The sequence below is a fragment of the Pseudophryne corroboree genome, chromosome 4, assembly GCF_028390025.1.
Source record: "Pseudophryne corroboree isolate aPseCor3 chromosome 4, aPseCor3.hap2, whole genome shotgun sequence".
Taxonomy (NCBI): Eukaryota; Metazoa; Chordata; class Amphibia; order Anura; family Myobatrachidae; genus Pseudophryne; species Pseudophryne corroboree.
This window is the reverse complement of record NC_086447.1, coordinates 270,910,631-270,928,490: the sequence shown is the minus strand read 5'-3', so window position 1 is coordinate 270,928,490 and position 17,860 is coordinate 270,910,631. Positions and strand designations below refer to the sequence as shown.

Sequence of the window (17,860 nt, the reverse complement as noted above, 5' to 3'; positions counted from 1 at the left end):
GTAGGGTAGTTATATCGCTTTGCAGAAGGAGCCCAGATATTTACTGTGCACTCAGCAAAAGGACTGACTTTGTACCAGCTCAGAACTCACTAAAAAAAAAATCAGCTTTCATCCTATATTTTTAATGGGGCACATTCTGCCTCATCCATTTGTACAGCAGAAAAAGTTAAATTTCAAGTGCACTTTGAACCATACTGTAAACAATGTCCTGTGTAATAAAATAAATATTTCCCTGATGCACACTCACTTGTGATTAAAGTGAAACAATAAAGTAGGGTAAGCCAAGCAAAATGTTAGAAGAGAAACATTTTTTTTTTTTTAGGAAATAAAAAGGACATGCTAAAGTGGCAAGAGGTTGAATTTTGATTAATTTTACACATTGCATAGTTCCTGTAGTCAATTTATTCCACTTACCTGCAAACTAGGTTAGTGGCGACAACAAAGATCATAAAGTTGGTGTACCATGAAATGTGTTGGGGGTGATCAGATAGCTATGCTAGTGCATAAACAAATCTGGGAGCATCCCGAGTGCCTACTAAATGACAGCAGAGGCAGCCATTTTGTGGGATGAACCAGTATTGAGGAGATAGCCTAGGACAGAGGTTCTCAAATGCAGTCCTCAAGGCACCCCAATGGTCCATGTTTTATATCCAAGCTTGACCAGAGGTGACTTAATTAGAACCCACGTCAATTTGATTTAACCATCTGTGCTGAGCCATGGATATACTGTACTTAAAACCTGGACCGTTGGGATGCCTTGAGGGCCACGTTTGAAAACATCTGGCCTAGGAAACAGCCCCTCGGGAAAATTGGTCAAGAAGTGGAGGCGATGTCCGTGGATCTCAGTGAACTAAATACTCGTCAGGGGCGCTGGATGAGGAGGGGCACCACCTGGCTCAGGCTATTAACCCCTATAGGTCCAGTCTGCTACCCAGATGACTCATTCTAAAGCTTCTTTTATTATTCATTACATTGAGCATCCTTTGCAGTCTGTATCTTAGTGGGCAGGTCTGGTAGCTTTACTCAGACAGCAAATCGCAGGGAGGGCAAGCTCTGTCATTGATGATGGAAGTGACATCGACCCTGAAGATTTAGGAGTGATGAACCCACAACTTGCTATCTGGGATCTTGTCACTGCTAGAACTGAACTGTGGACACCAGGAGCTGCACCCTGTCATGACAGTGAGGGGGAGGGGCTACCTTACTGACCTTTTTGCACCAGTTTTATTAGTATAGAGAAAAACTCATATTCTGACTATACCCTGCAGAACAGTGTTCAAGAGGAGTATTAAAAGGCATAATATCATCTGTTTTCTTAGGTAGAGAGGGAATGCCCAGGTCGTGGTGGGATATGACTAGTGCTTTAGAAGAACCCTTGTCCCTCCAAAGCAATACCGTGCTTGGTTTGGCCGTGCCTTCATACTGCTTGGAGCTGAAGGACTCCACAAGATAATGCCACCTCTTTATTGATTCTGCTTCAGGTCATGCCCCCCTCTCTACACTCTAACTCAGCTTATGCCCTCCTTGAATACTCTCTATTTTCCTCGCATGTTTGCATATATCCTACAAGACCTCACATCTTGCCCCTGGGGCCTCCCCTCTCTTCGCCCCCTATCTTACTACATCTTTCCTGTTCCCCATTTTTTTCCCATCCTTCCTGTCCAATACCCTTACCCTCCTGCCACTGTTACTGTACAGCAGGCCTGGCCAACCTGTGGCTCTCCAGATGTAGTGAAACTACACATCCCAGCATGCCCTGCCAAAGTTTTAGCATTCCCTAATAGCAAAACTGTGGCAAGGCATGATGGGACTTGTAGTTTTACAACAGCTGGAGAGCCACAGGTTGGCCAGGCCTGCTGTACAGTATCATCCTGCTCAATTTTCCCTAAGGACCACTAAGTCCATTGTCCAACCTCTCCATAATGTACTGTATCTCACACATCCTTCTACACTTCATGTTTTCATGGGCATGGTCTTCAATAATATGCCCTATACAGCACAGGTGGCCAACTTATAAGCAAACACTATTGTATGGTTAATGAGTGGGGATGATTGTGTCAAGACGTTCACTTTGCCAACAAAATGTCTACCTCCACTGTGCTCTTTACTCTTCTATCAAAAAGTGTTGTATAAATACAAAAGCACAGTAGTGGCCTAGCAATAGTGTCCAGGTGAAACAAGTTACAATATGTGAAGTAAGTGGTGACTGTACTGCAGATATACAGAGAAACACTGAGGAAACAGAGTATCTAGAAGACTTGTGTTCCTTTGTTTCTTCTAGTGAATCAGGATATATAGAAATCAGGAAAAGACTGTAACCTTGGTGACCAACCTGCTGACAGCCTTCTGGATATTTCATCTACTTGGCTACCAATATCTCTTCTGAGAGCATGGCACTCTGCAATAATGGCACAGACATCTGATTTAATAACACTCTGTTCTGACTGAAGAAATCTCAGCAATGACAAGGTATTCATTAGGTTTGCTTCTTGCTTAGCAGACTTCTCCCTGCAGAAGAAAAACAAAAATGTCAACAGGCATACATATGCACACTTACTTACATAATGTTCAGTAGTTCATATATATATACAACCACCAAAATACATTCTTATTATATTATTTGTATCTCGCTGATCTCAGTGTGTCTAAGCTAGAAATATCAGGATAAAAGAGGAATATCTCCGGAGCTGGTGGAGGGTATAACAATAATCCTGGTTATAACCTGATAAAAAGTGTCTGTGACTGGACAGTCCTATACTCTCTTATTAGGAGAGATATAGTGTGTTCTGGGACTGTCCTGATAACAGTCTCAGCTTCAGCCAAAACATTGATAAACCTTTTAATCCCTTACTGAGCTAAATTAAGAAGTAGGAATGACCAACAGAGAGTGACCTGAATAGTGAATTTGTATTCATTAATAACAAGAAAAAAAACAGCTACTATCCTGGATAAACGCATTACACAAAAAAAACATTAAATTATTTAAAAACAAACACTTTAAAACAGTAACACATGATAAAATCGGACATGATAATAGATATCCCTACAGTATTTATTTCCGTGAAGCTAGTAATATACAGTTCTTACAGTACAGACACTTAATAGAAAAGCTTGGTAGCTACAAAATAGAATTCCATTAATAAGTAACTGTCAATGGATGCAGACGCTCCCTGTGTTGTTTGTCACCTGTTGCTGGGAGAGGGCAGTGCAGATGGTCAGGGTAGATCAGCCTCCCACTCACCCAAGAACTCTGGTAATTTAATGATATGCAATTTGGCTACGTTAACACATTTTCTGATAAGTTACAAACCACTGGAAGGCAAGCACCCGAGTGGAACTACAGGGGAGCAAACGGTATCCTAGCATTTTACTGTCTGTCAGGATTCCGGTGTCAGGATCCTGAACACTGGGATCCTGAGAGCCGGTATACTAACTACATCCCAAAGGCAGCACCATTTTCAAACAAGAAAAACATGCCATAAAAGGTTTATCTAAGGGTGTGTACACACGGTGAGATATTTTCTTTCGATTTTGACTATTCAGTCAAAATCGCAAGAAAAGTTAGTGCAGATCGCAAGGTGAAAGTCACCTTGCGATCCAGATTCGATCCCGATGCACGGTCCCGCCAGGTCGGCATCACAAGAAAAGATAAACTGTGCAGGCAAGTCAATCCTTGCTAGATCGGTGTACTATCTAGTTCATCTCACATGTCAATGACATCTCACATAAGCCAAAATCTCACATAAGCCAAAATCGTAAGCACACATAGGGGTATATGCAATTGCCAGCGAATCGCGGCAATTTTTCGCCCGTTTTTTAATTCGACACAATTCGACCATCGAATTCCGGCAAGAGGGTGCCGGAATTGAATATATTCAATAAAAAACGGATTCGACAGTCCCGCTGTCGAAAAACGGCCGATTTGACGGATTTTGATTAGACTTGTAAAAATGTAAAAAAAACGGTAAAAACCACGAAAAAAAATTGCGTGGGGTCACCCCTCCTAAGCATAACCAGCCTCGGGCTCTTCGAGCCGGTCCTGGTTCTAAAAATCCGGGGGGAAAATGGACAGGGGATCCCCCGTATTTTTAAAACCAGCACCGGGCTCTGCGTCTGGTGCTGGTGCAAAAAATACGGGGGACAAAAAGAGTAGGGGTCCCCCGTATTTTTTACACCAGCATCGGGCTCCACTAGCTGGACAGATAATGCCACAGCCGGGGGTCACTTTTATACAGCGCCCTGCGGCCGTGGCATTAAATATCCAACTAGTCACCCCTGGCTGGGGTACCCTGGAGGAGTGGTGACCCCTTCAATCAAGGGGTCCCCCCCCCCCCAGCCACCCAAGGGCCAGGGGTGAAGCCCGAGGCTGTCCCCCCCATCCAAGAGCTGCGGATGGGGGGCTGATAGCCTTGAGTAAAATGATAGAATATTGTTTTTTCCAGAAGAACTACAAGTCCCAGCAAGCCTCCCCCGCAAGCTGGTACTTGGAGAACCACAAGTACCAGCATGTGGGTGGAAAAACGGGCCCGCTGGTACCTGTAGTTCTACTGAGAAAAAAAATACCCAAATAAAAACAGGAGACACACACTGTGAAAGTAAAAGTTTATTTCATACATGCCGACACATACACACTTACCTATGTTGACCCGCCGACTGCCACGCCCCCCTCGTCACTGAAGAATCCGGGGTACCTGTGAATAAAATTATACTCACCTGATCCAGTGTCTGGATCTTTTAACATAATCCTCGTACTTGGCAAAACAACAAAACGAACACCCGGACCAAACAGACTGAAAGGGGTCCCATGTTTACACATGGGACCCCTTTCCACGAATGCCGGGACCCCACTTGACTCCTGTCACAGAGGGTCCCTTCAGCCAATCAGCGAGCGCAACGTCGTGGCACTCTGCTGATTGGCTATGCGCGTCTGAGCTGTCAGACAGCGCATCGCAAAGCCTTGCCATTATATTCAATGGTGGGAACTTTGCGGTCAGCGGTGAGGTCACCCGCGGTCAGCGGCTGACCGCGGGTAACCCCGCCACTGACCGCAAAGTTCCCACCATTGAAACTAATGGAGGGAGCTTTGCGATGCGCTGTCTGCCAGCAGACGCGCATACAGCCAATCAGGAGAGTGCCACGAAGTGGCGCTTCCTGATTGGCTGAAGAGACCTTTCTGTGACAGCAGTCACGGGGGGGTCTCTGCATTCGGGGAAAGGGGTCCCATGTGTAAACATGGGACCCCTTTCAGTCCGCCTGGTCCGGTTGTTCGTTTTTTTTTTTTGCCAAGTACGAGGATTATAATAAAAGACCACAGGACACTGGATCAGGTGAGTATAATTTTATTTTCAGGTACACCGTGGATTCTACTTGGACAAGTAGACAGAGGTCCGCGTGTGAACATAGGTAAGTATGTGTGTGTCGACATGTGTGAAATAAAGTTTTACTCTCACGGTGTGCGTGTCCTGTTTTTATTTGGTTTTTTTTTCCAGTAGAACTACAGGTACCAGCGGGCCCGTTTTTCTCCCGCATGCTGGTACTTGTGGTTCTCCAAGTACCAGCTTGCGGGGGAGGCTTGCTGGGACTTGTAGTACTACTGGAAAAAACAATATTCTTTCAATTTTCACAAGGCTATCAGCCCCCATCCGCAGCCCTTGGATGGGGGGACAGCCTCGGGCTTCACCCCTGGCCCTTGGGTGGCTGGAGGGGGGACCCCTTGATTGAAGGGGTCCCCACTCCTCCAGGGTACCCCGGCCAAGGGTGACTAGTTGCGTATTTAATGCCACGGCCGCAGGGCGCTGTATAAAAGTGACCCCCGGCTGTGGCATTATCTACCCAGCTAGTGGAGCCCAATGCTGGTGTAAAAAATACGGGGGACCCCTACGCTTTTTGTCCCCCATATTTTTTGCACCAGCACCAGGCGCAGAGCCCGGTGCTGGTTTTAAAAATACGGGGGATCCCATGTCAGTTTTTCCCCCGGATTTTTAGAACCAGGACCGGCTCGAAAGCCCGAGGCTGGTTATGCTTAGGAGGGGGGACCCCACGCATTTTTTTTTCTTCTGATTTTTACCATTCCATTTAAAAAAAAAATAATAATAATATTTTTAAAAATATATAAATAATACTTGTGCCTCCAAAATTGACAAACCAAGTAGAATTTCATGATTGAATAGCCTAGGTATGATTCGTGGAACTACACATCCCAGCAAGTTGTACTGCATTTTCTGATTATGTCAAATGAATTTCATGATTGAATAGCCTAGGTATATTGAAAAAGGGTGTGTTTTTTTTTTTTTTCTCTTTCTAGAGATATATTTGGCTGCCTTATTGGTATGTAATGTCTGTTTTTCTTAGCTAATTTATGGTCTTAGTTTAAAGGGGGATGGTTTTGGGTGGAGTTTGCAATCATTGCATTCACATGGATATTGTTCCTATTAGAAGTCTAGTATATGGCTGGATAGCCATCGGCTGGATGTGCTTCCATAGAAGTGCTGACATAAAAGTGTTATTATAAAAATAGCGTTATACCTGCGTTAAACCGAAGGAAATCAGAAGGAAAACATCACAACACCAACACTACCACAAAAGGACTGCCTTAATGCCTCAAAAGTATGTAATTCATCTTATGCATATCATCTGTATTTAAAAAACCTATGAAAAGCCATCTCCAATCTGCTCACTACAGTTCTCTCTTATGCAAACTTATGTATGTTTCTTTATGTAATGATTTCTTGTAAATGTCATTGCATGTGTGGGGAAGTTGCTCAGTGAAACAGTTTATTATTGCATACTGACTGGTGATTACCTCCTTGAACATTTACCCATTGTGGTCAGGTGTACTATGTCTTTATATTTAGTAAGGTATAGTCATGGTGTAAAGGACAGAGTATGATTACTGATTAGTAAAAGAAAACAAATACTGAGCAACATCCCCAAACAGGTAATTTCAACTTTAAACTTGTCATTTATTTTGTACGCTCTGGACATGGCTACTACTAACAAATGCACAGAAAAAAATCTTAATGCTATGTCTGCAAATGCTAGGAGCTTAGGAGACAAAATTCCAGAGCTAATTGCGATAATGACAAGGGATAACCTGGATTTTGTGGCAATTACAGAGTCTTGGTGCAATGAGAATCATGATTGGGACTTAGCTATACCAGGATACAATTTATTTAGGAAAGATAGAATAGGAAGAATAGGAGGAGGGGTAGCAATGTATGTGAAAAAAAGCATAAATGCTACTTTAATACAAAATATTGAAGCCAAAACTGAGGCCCTTTGGGTCACCATAGAAACTGGGAAGAAGGACATTATTCGCATTGGGGTGATCTATAGACCACCAGGCCAGGGGCAGGATTTGGACAGGAACCTATTGTTGGACATCTCTAAAATGGCTTTTAAGGGAGAAGTCATAATCATGGGAGAATTTAATTTACCTGATGTAAATTGGGAGGGGTCTTTTGCAAGTTCAGCTACAAGTGGCAAATTTCTACATTCCTTACAGGGAGCATCTCTCAAGCAATTGGTGAGGGAGCCCACTCGCAAAGACTCAATATTAGATCTAATTCTTACAAATGGTGATAGGATATCTGATATATATGTGGGTGAGCACCTGGGATCCAGTGATCATCAAGCAGTATGGTTTAGTATAAAGACAGGATCCAACTCCTCTCACACAAAAACAAAGGTGTTGGATTTTAGAAATGCAGACTTTGCAAAAATGGGGAGATGTTTAAGTGATTCATTGGCAGACTGGAGGAACTTGGAAGGAGTGCAGGAGAGGTGGAAAAAAAATGAAAAGTACATTACTAAGTGCAACAGACCTTTGTATCAAAATGGTTAGGAAAAGCACCAGGAAAAGGAAGCCAGTGTGGTTCACAAAAGTAGTATCAACTAGTGTGAAAGCAAAAAAGATGGCTTTTAGGAAATACAAACAGATTCAAAATAATAACGACAAAGAGGTGTATCTGGACAGACGGAAGGATGCTAAGAAAGTGATCAGACGTGCAAAGGCAGAAGCTGAGGAGAAAATGGCCCAGTCAGTAGATAAAGGGGGCAAAACTTTTTTAAAGTATATAAGTGAAAGGAGAAAATCAAATGGAGGAATAATAAGACTTAAGACAGAGAGTGGGCATTTGGTGGAGGGAGACAAGGCAATAGCAGATCACCTAAATAATTATTTTTGCTCACTATTTACTACAGAAGAAGGGATGGGGCCACAGCTAAATTGCAAGGACATTCATAAAAATAAGGTAGATGAAAATACATTTACAGAGGAGAAGGTCCTAACAGAACTTTCAAAACTAAAAGTGGATAAACCAATGGGACCAGATGGGATACACCCAAGGATACTCAAAGAGCTAAAAGATGTGCTGGTTACACCTTTAACAGAATTATTTAACCAGTCACTAAATACAGGTGCTATTCCAGAGGACTGGAAAAGAGCAAATGTAGTTCCACTGCACAAAAGTGGAAGCAAGGAAGAAGCAAGTAACTACAGACCAGTAAGCCTTACATCAGTAGTAGGGAAAGTAATGGAAAAACTATTAAAAGAAAGAGTAGTGGAATATCTTAAATCAAACAACTTACAGGATCCAAAACAGCATGGATTTACTGGTGGGAGATCATGCCAAACAAATCTTATTGACTTTTTTGACTCTGTGATGAAAATAATAGATCAAGGGGGAGCTGTAGATGTAGCATATCTAGACTTTAGTAAGGCATTTGACACTGTCCCACATCGCAGACTGCTAAATAAACTTGAAAGCCTGGGGGTGGATTATAAATCAGTTAAATGGATAAGAACCTGGTTGCAGGATAGGAAACAGACAGTCGTAGTTAATGGAGTGCAATCTATGGAGGGAAATGTTACCAGTGGAGTACCCCAGGGATCTGTACTTGGTCCAGTTCTCTTTAATATCTTTGTTGGTGACATTGCAGATGGTATTGAAGGGAAGATATGCCTTTTTGCAGATGATACAAAGATATGCAACAGGGTAGACACACCGGGAGGGGTCAAACAAATGATTAATGACCTAGGTAGGCTTGAGAAATGGTCAAGAACGTGGCAACTACAGTTTAATGCTAAAAAATGCAAAATCATGTACTTGGGTCTCAAAAACCCAAAGTCTAAGTATAGTATCAAGGGTACTATCATGGAATCGACTGAGGAGGAAAGAGATTTAGGAGTCACTATTTCAAGTGACTTGAAGGCAGGAAAGCAATGCAACAAAGCAATGAGAAAGGCAAGTCAGATGCTTGGTTGCATAGGGAGAGGAATCAGTAGCAGGAAAAAAGAAGTGATAATGCCACTGTATAGGTCATTGGTACGGCCCCATCTGGAATACTGTGTCCAGTTCTGGAGACCCTATCTCCAGAAGGATATAAATACATTAGAGAGTGTACAAAGAAGGGCAACTAAAATGGTGCATGGCCTACATCACAAAACTTACCCGGAAAGGCTAAAAGATCTTAACATGTATAGTTTGGAGGAGAGAAGGGAAAGGGGAGACATGATAGAAACTTTCAAATATATAAAGGGTCTTAACAAAGTTCAGGAGGGAAACATTCTTCAAAGGAAAAGAAGTATTAGAACTCGAGGGCATACATTGAGACTGGAGGGGGGGAGGTTCAGGGGAAATTTAAGGAAAAATTACTTCACAGAAAGGGTAGTGGATAAGTGGAATAGCCTCCCATCAGAGGTGGTAGAGGCTAACACTGTAGGGCAATTTAAACATGCTTGGGACAGGCATATGAATATCCTTACAAAGAATCAAGGTTAAAAAAGGGTTGAGATTGCCTAAAGGATAAAATAAAAAAGGGGCAGACTAGATGGGCCAAGTGGTTTTTATCTGCCGTCAAATTCTATGTTTCTATGTTTCTATGTAAGTACCTAATCCCTTCTAATATAAATAGATATGCTATTACCAATTAAAAAAACACAAAAAAAAATGTTTTTAAAAATGTTTATTAGATTCCGCCAGCAAAGTGTGGCGGATTGAAAATGACGAATTTACTGTCTAAAAGCACTGTTGTCGAATTTACAATCTTCAATTGAATATACTTTTGTCGAATTGCCGCATTTGTACCATTGCAGAAATGTCGAATTTGACAAATGTCGAATTTCAAAAAGTCGAATTTTGAAAGTCCGTTTTTTTGACGAAAAGTACTGAATTGCATTGTCGAATATTTTTTTTTGGCGAAAATGTCCCGTTTTTCGACATTTTCGGGAATTCGACCGCAATTGCATATACCCCATAGTCCATATCTCAAGAAAAGTTAGTCAAAATCGGTGGTGCTGGGCTCTGGGGGAGTTCAAGGGAAATCACAAGTGAAAATCGGGCATAGCAAGGATCTCACCGTGTGTACACACCCTTAGGGCCATATGCAATTGCGGTCGTATTGCCGCAAATGTCGAAAAACGGGGCATTTTCGACAAAAAAAACTGATTCGACAATGCAATACAGTACTTTTCGCAAAAAAAAAACGTCCGTTTCAGATTCGACTTTTTGCAATTCGACAGTTGTCAAATTCGACATGCCTGCAATGGTAAAAATGCGGCTTTTCGACAAAAGTATATTCAATTGAAGAATGTCGATTCGACAACAGTGCATTTCGACAGTCATTTCGTCAATTTCAGTCCAGGCCAGTTATTTTGCTGGCGTGATCTAATAAAAAATTTTAAAAACATGTTTTTTTTGGTGTTTATTTATTGCTAATAGCATATCTATTTATATTAGAAGGGATTATCTACTTGGTTTGTCTATTTAGGAGCCACAAGTATTATTTAATATATTTTTTAAAAGAATATTATTATTTTTTTACTGACTAAAATAATATGGAGAGTTCAGAGCATGTTTTTCAGTGGGAAGGGGTGGGAATGGGTTAAAAATCCTGAAAAAAATGCATGGGGTCCCCCCTCCTAAGAACCTCGGGCTCTTTGAGCCAGTCCTGGTTGTAAAAATACGGGGGGGGGGGGGGGAAATTACAGGGGATCCCCCGTATTTTAACAACCAGCACCGGGCTCTGCGTCCGGTCCTGGTGCAAAAAATACGGGGGACAAAAGACGTAGGGGTCCCCCGTATTTTTCACACCAGCACCGGGATCCACTAGCTAGAGAGATAATGCCACAGCCGGGGGACACTTTTATACCGGTCCCTGCGGCCGTGGCATTAAATCCCCAACTAGTCACCCCTGGCCGGGGTACCCTGGAGGAATGGGGACCCCTTAAATCAAGGGGTCCCCCCCTCCAGCCACCCAAGGGCCAGGGATGAAGCCCGAGGCTGTCCCCCCCATCCAAGGACGGCGGATGGGAGGCTGATAGCCATGTGTCAAAATAAAGAATATTGTTTTTTGTAGCAGCACTACAAGTCCCAGCAAGCCTCCCCCGCAAGCTGGTACTTGGAGAACCACTAGTACCTGCATGCGGGGGGGAAACGGGCCCGCTGGTACCTGTAGTTCTACTGCAAAAAAAATACCCAAATAAAAACAGTACACACACACACACACACCGTGATAGTATAACTTTATTACATACATGCACACCGACATACACACATACTTACCTATGTTGACACGAGGCTTGGTCCTCTTCACCAGTAGAATCCATGGGTTACCTGTAAATAAAATTATACTCACAAAAATCCTGTGAAGATCTGTCCTCTTCTTAGTTTGCAATCCACGTACTTGGCAAAATAATAAAACGCAAAACCCGATCCACGCACTGAAAGGGGTCCCATGTTTACACATGGGACCCCTTTCCCCAACTGCCGGGAACCCCCTTGACTGCTGTCAAAGAGGGTCCCTTGAGCCAAATAGGGAGCGCCACGTCGTGGCCCTCTCCTGATTGGCTGCGCGCGTCTGAGCTGTCAGGCGGCGCATAGCACATAGGCGCTCCATTATATTCAATGGTGGGAACTTTGCGGTCATCGGTTGACCGCGAGTAACCTCAACCGCTGACGCAAAGTTCCCATCATTGGATACAATGGAGCGCCTATGTGCTACATTGTATCTCGAGCGCGCCGACTGACAGCTCAGACGCGCACAGCCAATCAGGAGAGTGCCACGACGTGGCACTCCCCGATTGGCTCAAGGGACCCTCTTTAACAGTAGTCACGGGGGGTCCCGCCAGACGGAAAAGGGGTCCCATGTGTAAACATGGGACCCCTTTCAGTGCGTGGATCGGGTTTTGCGTTTTATTATTTTGCCAAGTACGTGGATTACAAGCAGAAGAGGACAGATCTACACAGGATTTTTGTGAGTATAATTTTATTTACAGGTAACCCGTGTATTCTATTGGTGAAGAGGACCGAGCTTCGTGTCAACATAGGTAAGTATGTGTGTATGTCGGTGTGCATGTATGTAATAAAGTTATACTATCACGGTGTGTGTGTACTGTTTTTATTTGGGTATTTTTTTTGCAGTAGAACTACAGGTACCAGCGGGCCCGTTTTCCACCCGCATGCTAGTACTTGTGGTTTTCCAAGTACCAGCTTGCGGGGGAGGCTTGCTGGGACTTGTAGTTCTGCTACAAAAAAAAATATTCTTTATTTTGACACTTGGCTATCAGCCTCCCATCCGCCGCCCTTGGATGGGGGGGTCCCCACTCCTCCAGGGTACCCCGGCCAGGGGTGACTAGTTGGGGATTTAATGCCACGGCCGCAGGGACCGGTATAAAAGTGTCCCCCGGCTGTGGCATTATCTCTCTAGCTAGTGGAGCCCGGTGCTGGGGTGAAAAATATGGGGGACCCCTACGTCTTTTGTCCCCCGCATTTTTGGCACCAGGACCGGTGCTGGTTGTTAAAATACGGGGGATCCCCTGTCATTTTCCCCCCCGTATTTTTACAACCGGGACCGGCTCAAAGAGCCCGAGGCTGGTTATGCTTAGGAGGGGGGACCCCACGCATTTTTTTTCAGGGTTTTTTAAACACTTTTGTGCCGCCCATGAAGTCGAATCCAGGACGCACACTATCGTCAATTGGTCCGTTTTTCGACAGCGGGACTGTCGAATCCGTTTTTTCTTGAATATGTCGAATTCGGGTCCCGGCGGGAGGGTGTCTGACTGTCAAATTGTGTCTAATTAAAAAACGGTCGAATTCCAGCCGGAATGCAATTGCATATACCCCTTAGTCTTTGATTCTCTCAATTATTAAACATATTTATTTATTTTATTTTATTATATTTATTAAACTACAATGTTTGAAAAACCTCTACAAAACCTGCCAGAAAAAAAAGGTATATATCTGGCCTGCGAGATTACTGCAGTTTGAGCTATCTGTCAAGCTAAAATCCAATACGGAACCATATTCAACATATGCTTTGAGTTGTCACTAATTAACAATTAAAGGGACAAAAAATTAACAAATATATTTAAAGTTAAGAGTATTAAATTAATGTTTTGGGGTTCAATTTAATAATAAAAAATAACTAACAGTTTAATGATACCGCCATTACAGTATGAGATATCATCATAAATGAATGATGCAGACACTAAAATACTAAAAATATTAATACAATAGCCATGAATGATAAGTGTTTATTGGAAGTATAAGTATACTCTCACATTCCTGAGTTCATTAAGGAATGAGAGGTTACAGGTTCTGGAAACCATCCCGAAAATTTTTGTTGGGACAGTTGAAACTTCAACTATAACTACTGCAATAATTCTTATTTATTATGGCAGCTAATTTGTCAACTTACTGTCGCTGAACACAATGATGCCGCCAAACATCAAGTAGGTTTTACTAACTTATTAGTCAGCCATTTGAAGAGCTTATTCAAGCAAACAAATAAACGTCTAGGAAACATTTAGTTACACGTGGTGCCTCTCACACTGTACAGTGTCCTCCGATGGCCCCAACACGTATTATCTTGCAACAAGAATTGACCTCCAGACAGTGGCGTAAGTTCGTCCCAGTCGCCCGGAGGCATGATACATTTTGGTGCCCCCCTACACATACACACACATACCATATGTAGCTATCCCGCACCCAGGGTGAACAGTAGAAGGGTGCTCAGGTACCTTTCCCAATAGTAATATAGATACACATAGAAAGTGGACGCACTCCAAGTCAGTCATTACAATAAAACAGACACCAGCATACCATTATAGTACACCTACAGTGCTCCCTCACCCACCAGGTCTCCATGGAGATGCTTTGGCGCAGCGGTGTGCCAATATAATTAGTGTTCACTGTAGTATTTTTTTTTAGGGCAGGGTGCTGATCACGGGGAGGGCACATTTTTCATTCGTGAGGGTAAATTTTTAAGTTAAATGGGCAAACTTAGGTACATACTATAATGCTTGGTGCTCCCATTCCTATGGGCAAAACATCTAGGGGCGTTGTTTCGTGGGGAAGGGGCGTGGCCACATAATAGTGTCAATTCACATTACACCACACGGTAGTGCCCCTAATACACATTGCACCAGTTAGAACCTCCTATACACACTGCGCCAGGTAGAGGCTAGAGCACGTTATACATATTGCGCCAGATAGAGCACATTATACACATTGCGCCAGATAGAGCACATTATACACATTGCGCCAGATAGAGCACATTATACACATTGCGCCAGATAGAGCACATTATACACATTGCGTCAGGTAGAGAGCACTGAGGAACACTGCACCAGGTAGAGAGCACTGAGGCACACTGCACCAGGTAGAGAGCACTGAGGCACACTGCACCAGGTAGAGAGCACTGAGGCACACTGCACCAGGTAGAGAGCACTGAGGCACACTGCACCAGGTAGAGAGCACTGAGGCACACTGCACCAGGTAGAGAGCACTGAGGCACACTGCACCAGGTAGAGAGCACTGAGGCACACTGCACCAGGTAGAGAGCACTGAGGCACACTGCACCAGGTAGGGAGCACTCAGGCACACTGCACCAGGTAGGGAGCACTCAGGCACACTGCACCAGGTAGGGAGCACTCAGGCACACTGCACCAGGTAGGGAGCACTCAGGCACACTGCACCAGGTAGGGAGCACTAATGGCACACTGCACCAGGTAGGGAGCACTAATGGCACACTGCACCAGGTAGGGAGCACTGAGGCACACTGCACCAGGTAGAGCACTGAGGCACACTGCACCAGGTAGAGAGCACTGAGGCACACTGCACCAGGTAGAAAGCACTGAGATTAATGTTTACAGCTGCAAAATACTTACAAGGTTAATTTAGCCCAGGGGGACTCTCATGTACGTACCGGGTCCGGCGGCGCACGGCTGGATCCGGCGACGTGGCGGGGTCCGGCAGGCAGCAAACGGCGGGGCGGCAGGGCGCACAAAAACGGGCAGGGCGGGATTCAGCTGTCTAAAAAAGGGGCAGACACCTAGCGTGAACACTAGATATATATTAAAAAAAAGACAAACGCCTCATTCACTTAAACACACGTCTCACTTAAACACACACGCCTCTCACTTACATACACCTCTCACTTACACACACCTCTCACACACGTGCCTCTCACTTACACACACCTCTCACATACACGTGCCTCTCATATACACATGCCTCTCACTTACATACACATGCCTCTCACTTATAGGCCCTACACACATAGCGATTTCACTGCACGATATGAACGATCTTGTTCATTAATGAACGAGATATCGTTCATATCGTGCAGTGTGGAGTCCCCAGCGATGAACGATGCGCGACCCCGCGCTCGTTCATCGCTGGGGCCATGTCGGCTGTGCATGCCGGCCAATATGGACGAGATCGTCCATATTTGCCTGCAAGTCTACGGAGCCGGGTGACGGGGGGAGTGAAGAAACTTCACTCCCCCCGTCACTGCCCCCCCGCCGCTGGGTCGCTCGTCGGCCGTCGGGCACCTCGGCGGCGCATCGCCGAGTGTGTAGGGCCCCTTACATACACATGCCTCTCACACACACACACATGCCTCTCACTTACATACACATGCCTCCCACTTACATACACATGCCTCTCACACACACACACATGCCTCTCACTTACATACACATGCCTCCCACTTACATACACATGCCTCTCACACACATACACACACACATGCCTCTCACTTACATACACATGCCTCCCACTTACATACACATACATGCCTCTCACACACATCACACACACACATGCCTCTTTTACTTGAATGTACAACTTTCCTTAAAAACACACACACCTCACTTAAAAACAAGCACACACAAAACACAGTACTTCCCCTCAAATACACCTCTCCCCCACCCCCCACACAGTGCCTACCTTTGGCTATCATCCAGAGCATGGAGGAGCAGAGAGTTCTGAGCTTCCCTCGGCTGGCTTACTAAGGGCCCGGGAGGAGCTGTGCTCTGGAGCTCCCCCTAGCTGCAGCCAGTGCCATCTCTCTCTACAAGAGGCAGCTTCCGTGTCATTGACACAGCTCCTCCATCTGCAATAGCAGCGCAGTCCTCAGGCTGCGGGAGACAGTGGAGGAGATGCGCCCCCTTGTGGCCAGGAGCCCGGCGGCAGCCGACTCCACTGCCTCCCACAGTTCCGCCCCTGCCTCCAGACCAAAGAGAAGAGGAGGCACACATAACGAGCTGACTCTGCACCAAGGAAGGCCAAACCACATCAAGAGATACAGTAAATAATAGTCAGTAGGAAAAAAATTATATCTTGATATCTTAGTTTTGTTTTATGGTTTCAAATAAATTAAATAAAAAAATTCTACACGCAAATCAGGAAAAGAAAACAGAAAATGTGTTCATGTGGAAGGAAGCCAAGCATAAAAAGGTATCATGTGGCCTCCAGATAAATTCATGTTTGACGTACTCCATCCCAGCCGGTTTTTGACAGAAGGCCTTATAACTATTTCATGTTAAGCTTTTGAACGCTCGTTCCAGCCTACCACTCCCTGACTTATGGAAATGCATTGTGTGTGCTGATATGATGTTCCCCATCAAAAACATATGTTAGCTCCTGCTTGATGAATCCAACTAGCCTGTGTGATCTTTGCAGGAGAGGGGGGGAAAAATAGTGCAAAGCTTTTTTATAAGATGAAGTCCTCTTTTACTGGAATCTCAATGCATCAAAGTAGCTGTAGACAAAACAAGTATGAGATCTAGTAAAATCGATTCAGCCGATGAAGTGAACCAGAACATAATAAAACAGAATGACTGCCATGTTTTTTTGTTCTTGGAATAGAACTGTGTTTAGCATTGTATAATACAGCATAGTGATCGTCTTGTCTGAGCTGTCCCTTAAATCCTGACAGCTCAGAACACAGAGAAATACCACGCACTGTGCTCAGAAATTCAGCTTCACCCCTCGGAGGGACTAATGACACTATTACCATAGAGTATGTCAGATAAAAAACACATAATGCAAGATGTGTGCTGTGGTTGGGTTTTCCTTGTGCTATTTAAAGTAATTGTAACTGGATTTGTTTTTAACTCTAAACATGGTCCTAAAACATCTACGCATGAGATTTAACTGATGTTTAGGTGGCTTCTTGCCTGATTTGTCTATGTGCCTGTCTCTGAGGACACAGTTGTGGCTGCATTTTTTTTGGAGACTTTATGCAAATGCTGCTTCAAAGTCCTTCCCTGGTATCCATGCGTATGAAGGTGCAAGGACTGAGAGCCCACTTTCATGCATCTTCAGGGGCCACCATTGGTCACACCATCAAAACTTACACCAGTAGGTGTAGCGGTACTGTCTGAATATTGCCTCACTTCAGCGACACTTACATAACTCGCACATAAGAAGGACCATCTCAGTGCATCTGTTTAGCCACCTTCTAGTCCCCACCCAGCACTTTTGCAAAACAACTCTGACACTGTGTGTCTTAATCAAAAAACAGTGCCTATGTGCGTACTCACTAATGCAGGAGGAGGTTTTAGGGATTTTTA

At 44.2% G+C, this 17,860-nt stretch overlaps 1 protein-coding gene across 2 annotated transcripts in view; it reads right to left on the bottom strand.

Annotated features, from left to right (window-relative positions):
* Positions 1-17,860, bottom strand: part of LEKR1 (leucine, glutamate and lysine rich 1) — a 267,560-nt gene that overhangs the window by 176,632 nt on the left and 73,068 nt on the right. For both annotated transcript variants that reach the window (XM_063916122.1, XM_063916123.1), the window contains one exon: positions 2,333-2,508. In XM_063916122.1, coding sequence (XP_063772192.1) covers positions 2,333-2,508 — 176 coding nt within the window. The remainder of the gene's footprint in view (positions 1-2,332; positions 2,509-17,860) is intronic.